Source organism: Hakea prostrata, chromosome 7, assembly GCF_041222555.1.
Source record: "Hakea prostrata isolate BN-2017 chromosome 7, UWA_Hpros_2, whole genome shotgun sequence".
In the NCBI taxonomy this organism is placed as follows: Eukaryota; Viridiplantae; Streptophyta; class Magnoliopsida; order Proteales; family Proteaceae; genus Hakea; species Hakea prostrata.
The window spans coordinates 27,328,521-27,338,389 of NC_142606.1; the positions used below are offsets into that span (position 1 = coordinate 27,328,521).

General features: G+C 38.0%; 1 protein-coding gene across 1 annotated transcript; it reads left to right on the plus strand.

The window, feature by feature from the left end:
* The first annotated feature begins 1,203 nt into the window (after positions 1-1,203).
* LOC149010841 (uncharacterized) lies at positions 1,204-1,995 on the plus strand. Its single transcript, XM_089162485.1, has one exon. The coding sequence runs from the start codon at positions 1,204-1,206 to the stop codon at positions 1,993-1,995; it is 792 nt and encodes a 263-aa protein (XP_089018611.1).
* The last annotated feature ends 7,874 nt before the right edge of the window (positions 1,996-9,869 follow it).

Sequence of the window (9,869 nt, forward strand, 5' to 3'; positions counted from 1 at the left end):
GAGAAGTTGCAGAACATTGTCTCTGGATAGATAGTACTGTTAAACCCATAAAACAAAGAAGGAGGATTTTCTCATCAGAAAAACATGAAGCAATCAAGGTCGAAGTTGAAAAACTCAGAAAATCAAGGTTCATAGAACAAATTGAATGTCCTAAGTGGCTGGCGAATGTCGTGATGGTGAAAAAGCATAATGGAAAATGGAGAATGTGTGTAGATCATACTGATCTAAACAAGGCATGTCCTAAAGATTGTTATCCATTGCCACGGATTGATCAACTAATTGATGCAACTTTAGGTCAGCAAATGTTAAGCTTCATGGATGCGTATTCAGGTTATAATCAAATTCTTATGAAAAAAGAAGATCAACCTAATACAGCATTTATGACCAATCGTGAAAGCTACTGTTACAAGGTCATGCCCTTTGGATTGAAGAATGCTGGAGCAACATATCAAAGGGCAATGAATAAATTATTTGTTCATCAAATTGGGAGAAATATGAAGGTTTATGTGGATGATCTCTTGGTAAAAAGTCAAATCAGAGCTGATCATCTTTTTGACCTGGAAGAGTGTTTCAATGTTTTAAGAAAAAATGGAATGAGGCTCAACCTTGAAAAGTGTGCATTTGGGGTCTCATCAGGAAAATTCTTAGGTTACATGGTCACCCAGAGGGGTATTGAGGCAAATCCAAAAAAAATCAAAGCCATCTTGGACATGCCACCAGCAAGTAATATGAAGGAAATTCAAAGCTTAAAAGGGAAATTGTGGCTCTGAGTAGATTCATATCTCGATCTGGAGATAAATGCGCACCTTTTTTCAAAACATTGAAGAATTTGAATGCACTTGATGAATTCACATGGACCGAGGATTGTCAAACTTCATTTGAAGAATTGAAAAGAAGGTTAACCAGCCCACCAGTGTTATCTCGACCAGTTTCAGGGAAGCTCTGTAGATATACTTATCTTCTTCAAAGGCGGCAGTAAGTGCAGTATTAATTCAGGAAGAATGTATGGTCCAGAACCCAATCTATTTTGTAAGTCATACATTACTAGATGCAGAAACTAGATATCCCGAGTTTGAGAAACAAGCTTTGGCTCTGATAGTAGCAGCTAGAAAGCTTAGACCCTATTTTCAAGCCCATCCAATTATTGTTCTGACTAATTGGCCATTAAAAAAAATACTCCATAAACTTGATCTTGCAGGGAGAATGGTGTCTTGGGCGGTGGAATTAATAGAGCATGACATTGATTATAGACCCAGAACTGCAATAAAGGCACAAGTTCTTGCAGATTTTGTCGCTGAAAGTGTCTTACCACCCATGGATCAAGGAAATCCCAGTGAAATTCCTAGTCAATGGACTCTCCATGTTGATGGTTCAAGTCACTCTCAGGGATCTGGAGCGTGTATAATTTTACAAAGTCCAGCTAGCTTTGTAATTCAGAATGCTCTTCAGTTCAATTTTCATGCTTCAAATAATGAAGCAAAGTATGAAGCCCTTATTGTAGGATTGCGATTGGCAGAATCCTTATGTATACAAAATATTGAAGTAAAAAGTGACTTTGAGCTAATAGTCAGTCAAGTAACAGGGGTATATGAGGCGAAAGATGTCAGAATGATCAGTTACCTCAAAAAAGCACTTGAATGCAAAGAATGGTTTCAACAGTTCTTGATCATGAGAATTCCAAGAAGTCAAAATACAATGGCAGATTCTTTAGCAAAGCTAGCATCAGCAAAGTTTGCCTCTCTGCCACAAGCAGTGTATGTTGAGGAGTTGGATACCCCTGCATATTCAGAATTGGAGACAATGGAAATTGATGAAGAAACATCATGGATGGATCCCATTATTGAATATCTCAAAGAAGACATCCTTTCTGTTAATAAGGAAAAGGCCAGAACATTGAGAAGAAGGTCAGCAAAATTCGTTTTAAAGAATGGACTACTTTATAAGAGGACAGTTTCTGGACCACTTCTAAAGTGTCTGGGCCCATCTGATGCATAGTATGCACTGGCGGAAGTTCAAGAGGGGATTTGTGGGAGTCATCTTGGAGGAAGACCTTTAGCTTATAAAGTTCTGAGACAAGGATTTTACTGGCCACAAATGCAATCTGAAGCAGTTGAATATGTAAAAAGATGTCATCAATGCCAAATCCATGCTCCAATCTAGAATCAACCCGTAGAACAACTGACTTCAATCTTGAATCCCATTCCATTTGCAATGTGTGGGATGGATTTACTTGGTCCATTTCCCATCGCATCTGGAGGAAGAAAATTTGTGGTGGCTGCAATTGACTACTTTACAAAGTGGGTAGAAGCAGAAGCTTTAGCAACAACAACAATGAATCAGATGGAGAATTTGTTCATAAATAAGATCATTTTCAAGTTTGGTTTGCCTAAGGTTTTGCTAACCGACCATGGCACCCAATTTGATAATGAAAAATTCAAAGAATTATGTGCAGACTACCACATTGAAAATAAAAATTCCTCTGTGGCTTATCCTCAATGTAATGGGCAGATTGAGATAACTAATAGAACTCTCTTATAAGGAATTAAGAGGAGATTAGATGAGGCAAGCAACCAATGGGTAGATGAACTGCCTCATATGTTATGGGCTTATCGAACTACAGTCAGAACTCCAACAGGAGAGACACCTTTCAAATTGGCTTATGGATCTGGAGGCCTTGGCTCTGTAGAAGTGGTGATTGGGTTAGAGAGATCAGCAAAATTTGATCTAGCGACCAATGAAGAAGGATTGAGAGTGAACCTAGAGTTTCTAGATGAAGTCGGAGAAAAAGCATTATATCGAAATATGGAATACTAGAGAAGGACAACATCATACTATAATGCTCGCATCAGACCCAGGTCTTTTAGGGTTGGTGATCTGGTTTTCGGAAAAAGTCAGCATCATATCCAATAAAATGTGGGAAACTATCTGCAAATTGGGAAGGATCATATATAGTGATGAAAATTGTTAGCGCAAACACATATTGACTTAAAGATCTACATGGAAGTTGTTTAAGGCGATCATGGAATGTAACCCATCTCAGAAAATATTATCAATAGCAAGAGCAAAGGATCCTATTATTCTTGAAGACTTATTTCTATCAACCGTTATCACTTAAAGATTCTTCTTCAACCACGCAATAGGACTTCTTCATCATGCCAGCCTTCTGAGGCCTGATCATGCTTTCCGAAGCTGATCCAGGATCATACCTTCCGAGGATGATCCCGACTTTCGTAAGTCAGGCTCTTAGTAAGCCAGCCTTCCAAGGCCTGATCATGCTTTTCGAAGCTGATCAAGGATAATACCTTTCGAGGATGATCCCGACTTTCCTTAAGTCAGGCTCTTAGCAAGCCAGCCTTCCGAGGCCTAATCATGCTTTTCGAAGCTGATCAAGGATCATACCTTCCGAGGATGATCCCGACTTTCCTTAAGTTAGGCTCTTAGCAAGCCAGCGTTCCGAGGCCTAATCATGCTTTCTGAAGCTGATCAAGGATCATATCTTCTGAGGATGATCTCGACTTTTTGTAAGTCAGGCTCTTAGTAAGACAGCCTTCCGAGGTCTGATCATGCTTTCCGAAGCTGATCAAGGATCATACCTTCCGAGGATGATCCCGACTTTCTGTAAGTCAGGCTCTTAGTAAGCCAGCCTTCCGAAACCTGATCATGCTTTCCGAAGCTGATCAAGAATACTCAATTTTTTGCACAAGACAAAGTATATTGAAGATTCTAATCAATATTATTAAGACTCTCCTCATCTATTATCTAAAGACAGAGAGATCAAATCAGTTGCCATTCATCCACATCAGCTATCTATTTCGGTAATCGCTGTATCAGGAAAATTTTTGAACAAATTCACAAGAACAACTTTATAAGAAGTAAAGGAAAAGAAAAGAAGATTCATTGATCAAAAAAGAAAACAAAAGGATCAATGGAATCAGAACATCAAAAAGTAAATAAAAAGGGGATTTCTTCTAGACATTTTGTTCAACAGGAGGATTGTTATTAGCAGGGGGACCATTGTCATCTTGCTTGGACGCTGATTTATAATCAAAACTAACTTCTTCATCAGAGCTAGAAGTTCCTTCTTCCTCGAAGCTTTCATCTTCATTTTCATCTTTAGATTCTTCTGAAGAGCCTTCCGAATCAGGATACTTTAAATGACGAAGATCAAAAAACTTTCTGGTAGGAAAGAACTCAGAGGGAAGCAACTTGAAGTCAACATTGGGACAGATCTTGAGAATCTCTGCAAAGATTTGATCAGTGTAGACGTTCACCACATTCTTGCAAAATCCCAGGAAGGTTGGATTGTCTTTTGTTTGTTCAATGGCGGAGGTAACATCACTGAAAGCAACTTGTTAATCATCTTGCATCTTTTTCTTCTCAAGTTCAAATTGTTTTCTCTCTGCTTGAAAAGCTTGAATCATGGAGATTTTCTCTTTGAGAACTTCATCCAGAATTGTTGCCAGACTGCTCTTTTCTTTAGAAACTTCATCCAGAGATGCTTTGAGATTGTCCTTTTCCAGGGAGGTTTCAACCAAAGTCACCTTCATGCTATCCTTTTGAATTTCCAAGTCAAACTTTTCCTTCGAAAGGGAATCAACAACTTGTTGTAAACGTTTGTTTCGTCTTTCTAAACTTGATTTCAATTTATCATCCTTTTGAAACTTTGCCTAGAGGTCATCTTTTTCCTTTTCAAAAATTTTGGACTAGGCAGTAACCCTCTCCAATTTCCTTTGAACTTCATCTCTCTCATACTTAGCAAGTCTAGCTCTTTCCAGAGCATCATTCTTCAACATCTCATTCTGCAAAAGCTCATCTTTATGCTTCATTATGGAAGCCCTTAAATTTGAAACCTCCTCCTGCAAGCCAGCATAGAGATCAGGACAAATTTGAAAATCATCCTACAAATAATCTATCTCAGAACATAAATCCTTTTCTCTGAGTTTAGCAGCTTCTAGTTTTCTTTTTGAATGTTTCAAGCTTTTCTTGAGTTCTTGTACCTCATCAATCAGTTCAACATTGCATTTAATCAGATTTTCATTTTCCAAAGAAAGAATCTTTTCCCTTTCTAAACCTTAGAGAAAGCATTAAAGGCAGCACCAAAACATCTGTAGACAAAATCATAGGAGTTTAACAAAATAAAGCTCAAAGAAGCAGTCAATTTCAATAAAAGAAGTAAAGTTTATTTCTTACCCCCAGGCATGAGTGTAAAGTCCATAATCAGTCATACCAGTTGTCTCTCGCTTATCCCTGGGAATTCTACCTTTTGTTCCCCATTCACGGGCAACTTCCCAATTCATATTAGCAGTATGGTTCTCTTTTAAGTTCCAGGCAAGGTTGAAATAATCCCCAGAGTCAGCAATACTTTGGGCATCTTCTAATTGGCCAGGGTCAACAAGATGAGGAATGGCAATTTCAATCATTTCATTGGGATTGGCATCTGCAGCGGCATCATTAGAGGCAACTTGAAGGTCAACCACTTCAGCCACGACATTTTCTTGACCCTCAAGGCCAGCAGGAGGATCAACTTGCATGTTAAAAAACAGGGGGAGCAATATCTAAAGCATTATCAGGAGGTGCAATCAGAACATTTTCTTCAACAACATCAGAAACAACATTAACGTCTGGAATGACATTATAAAAAAAAGGAGCAGGAAAAATAAAATCTGGTAAAGGGGGTGCAAGAGCAGGGGGATTATCAGCAAAAACAATATTATCTTCAAAAATACCCTTATGGATATATCCCTTAAGCATATCTTCAGGAGGAGAAACAGAATTATTTCCATCAAATAACTGATTAGCTATTTGTTCAATGATGTCACATGCAGCATGAGTAACAAACTCTTCAGCCATTTTCTTCAGCTAATCAAGAAAATAGTTAGAGAATTCCTCACCTTGGCAGTTAGGTTCAATTATTGTATCGGAAGGAACTGTACCATCATTTGGAGGAGTAGAGGCCTCATTTCCAGGAAAGGGGACAGGTTCAATTGTCTCTTCAGTAGGGTTTTTCTTTTTCAGTATGAACTTCAGCAGAAGGTGAAGCTAAAGTTCTCTTTTTTCTACTCTTCTTGGTGGCAGTTAACTCCCAGAGGAGGGGCCCATAGAGCAAACTTACTCCTCAGGGTCCTTGTCTTTTCAACAGGATTTTCACTGGTCACCACTTTAACAAACCGCACATCAAAGTTTTCAACATCAGCATTTTCCTGTCCCTGGTCCACTTTTTCCTGATCAAATTGATTTTTCTCCTTAGTAGTTTTTTCCTTGGTACCTTTGGATTTCTTCTTGGAAGATTCTTTAGGATTTTGATCATTTGAAGGATGGGTGGCTGAATGTTTTCTTTCCTCCCTAGCTTTCTGGGCTTGAGGTCAGACCTTTTTTCTTCAAAAACACCTTTTCAAAGTTCAGAAATATTTGGGATTTGGTAGATATCAGTTCAAGGGAAGAAGGGAACTTTGTGTATGTAAACACCACCGAGAACGATAGTTCGGAGTGGGAATGGCACAGAAGAAGTAATTCTCTCTCCACCTTTTGTTATCATGGGGTATGGAGGAGTTAGTGAAGATCTTTGTCTTCTCACCTAACTCATTGGCAATGCATGTTCTTCTAGAAAAGTGGAAGTAACCACGTTCATAGGAAACTTTGAGGGTATGATAATTTCTGAAAATTTCAATAGAGGGAATGCGCCCCATTTTACAAATGAAGGCGAAAAAACAGTAAACTAGTGTCACATCCACCCAGCTGGTACCCTACTTGGTATACCCGAGTGTGTGATCCACAGCCCCGAAGAACAAGTATCAAGGAAATCATCCTCCCATATACACAATAACATAATCATGAACAAGATATAATCAATATGTAATAATATAAACAAGAGATCAAAATAAGAAGAGACAATGACAATATAATCAGAGTGCAGAAAGAATGATACCAATATATAATAATCAAATGTAGAGTATGTGGAAAATCACTCCACATATTACAACGGAAATATAGCTCGAAAACTAAAAAGGAAAGGTTACAACTGATTCTCAAAAGAAAGGAAAGAAAAGAAGTAATCAAACTAAACTAAGGTCTCTTCGGTCTTATAAAGTATATCTTCATAAACATAAACTAAAGAAACTAAACACGGCCGCTTCCATTCCAGAGTAGGGCTAATCTTGGTATGTAGCATGATCACACGGTGGATCTTCACCATAGTCTTCATAACCGCTAGCACTTTGAGAGTAGTATGCTTCATCGGCTTGTGCTTTATAGAATTGGCCGTCATACTCATCGATACCTGTAGAATAATGTAACAAAGATATTTGCACAAAAAAGAGTGAGTTCAAAAGAACTCAGCAAGGCAAGTAATTCCATAACAACATAAATAACATGATAGCAAAACATAGCAGATGCAATATGATATGAAATAGACAATGTATGTATGAATCTAATTCTATATATGCTGGTCTCTATAGGCAGACATGCTATAAGTCATAGCACCATACTTCTTTGGGTAGGTCAAGTCACTCTCCCTCAACCATCTAGGTATCTTGGGCTCTGCCGGTGGTAGTTGGGTCCTGCATCCCTCGGGACATTCCATGGCTGGGGTTTAGGTTACCGCACCATTGGTCTAAGTATTGGTGCATGTCAAGGTAAAGCCTAGCCAAATGCAAGTCATCTACTTGGTTATATTAAGTCAGAGTTAGATACGTCCATTCCTCGCCCCGGGTGATCCTTTCCGATATCCTTTTCACTAAAGTCAGCATAATCCCAGACTACGGACTCATCAACCCTGTTGGTCATCCACAAATAATAGACGGGAAGCTCTCATGTCCTGTCACGGGTTGGCAACCAGTCTTGCGCTCCCATGAGCCCAAGTCTACTATTTGCAACCCTACCAATAAATGGCCCCTACAATGTCATTCATGTCCTCTCACGGGTTGGTTACCGGTCTTGAGCGCCCATAAATCCCCATTGCTACCACAGGTTACTTTGTCACATCCCCCCAGCGGTACCATAACTGGCATACCTAGGTGTGTGATCCACAGCCTCGAAGATCAAGTATTAAGGAAATCATCCTCCCACATATGCAATAACATAATCATGAACAGATAAAATCAAGTGTAATATTATAAATAAAATATCTAATCAAGAAATGAATATCAATATAATCAAAGTGTGGAAAATGATACCAGATGTAAGCACATCAAAAAGAAGTAGAGTGAGGTGGAATCTCACTCCACAGTTACAGTGGAATGTAGCACGTAAATCTAAAAAGAATTACAACTGTTTCTAGAGAAAAGTAAAGAAAAGGAAGTCAAATGAACTATGAGTTTTCTATTCTATACATAACATCTTCAAAGTAATGGACTTCATCAATCCAACAAAGATGTTCCCATTCTACGTTATGTTTAATCGTAGTACGCAACTTGATCGCTTGAGGGATCATCAGTGTGATCTTCATGGTTGCTAGCACCTTGAGTGTAGTACGCTTCATCGGCTTGCACTTCATCGTATTGTCCTTCATAATAGTCAATACCTATAGAATAATCTAACAAAAAGATTGCACAAAAAGGAGTGAGTTTGAATGAACTCAGCAAAGCAAGTTAACTCATAACAACATAAATAACATGCGGTAGAACATAACAAGATGCAATGCAACATGAAACAGATAATGTATGTATGCATCTAAACTCTATGTATGCTGGTTTCTATTGGCAGACATGCTTTAAGTCATAGCACCATGCTTCTCTGGGTAAGTCTCAGTCACTCGGCTCCGGTTGGTAGTAACAAGGGTGTCAATCGGTACAGTTTTCGTACATGCCAAATTTGAAAAATGCAAACCAAAACTGTATTGTACCAAATTTATATGGTACAGTTCCAATACCAAATCAATATGCAAAAATAGTTTAAATATATTTGTTATAAGCGAATTTTAAATGCTATAAGTGCAACCGTGGTTGGATGATAAAGATAACACCTTCAAACGGACTACCCTGGGTTCTATTATGCTCCATGGCAAAAGCTCCAATTTAATTTCACAACTATAGTACTTAAACCCTTATATTTATAAGAAACACAATTGAGTTACCACAAGCCCATTGGTCTGGGTTTGATTCTCATCTAAAGCAAACATTCATTTTAATCTCTTTAGAAATGAGTTCAGTACTTCGGTTTAATTCAATACGGTTTTCGGAGAACCAACAATATGGTTCAATGCAACCGATACTTTAGGCTGTGTTTGTTTGCAAAGGTAGGGTGGAAAAAAAAAAACATGTGCGCCCTATGTGTAGTGGGATGAGGGAAAAAGAAAGGAAATGAAAGAATTTTGTGGAAAAATGTTAATTGTGGATTTCACATTTTACTTTTCCACATTTTTTTATAAAGTCCCACACATTTTGTAGGGTTTTGAAAAGGCTTGGGGTGGGAAAGTTATGTTGCCACATCACCAGACAAGTTTTCTTAATTTAAGAGAACTTGTCTCTAACTTTTCTACCTCAAGCAACCAAATAATCTACAGTTTTAGGACTTAAATGAGAAGTAAGAAAAGTTTGTTTTTTTTGGAATTTTCCCACCCCTTTTTTCCCACCCCATCCTTATTCCAGCAAACAAACGCAGCCGTATTGAAACTGTTTTAATTCAGTTTCGGGTCAAACCATATCGAATTTTGAATGGTGCAGTACAAAGTGGTTTTAAATGGCGCTGTTTGATATGGTTAAATGGTTTCGGTACACAATTGACACTCTTAAGAGAGTAGCCAAATACAATTTTTCTAATGCTGTATTATTTATTTATTATATGATTATTATTATTATTATTTTATTTTTATGGGTTGAATCTAATGTTTTGATTTAGGTGATTAGGAAAAAAAACTGGGGAGTTCCAATTTT

Bases quoted from the DNA above. Each gene is read 5' to 3' on its own strand.
- LOC149010841 (XM_089162485.1), top strand. From the start codon at position 1,204: ATGGTGTCTTGGGCGGTGGAATTAATAGAGCATGACATTGATTATAGA.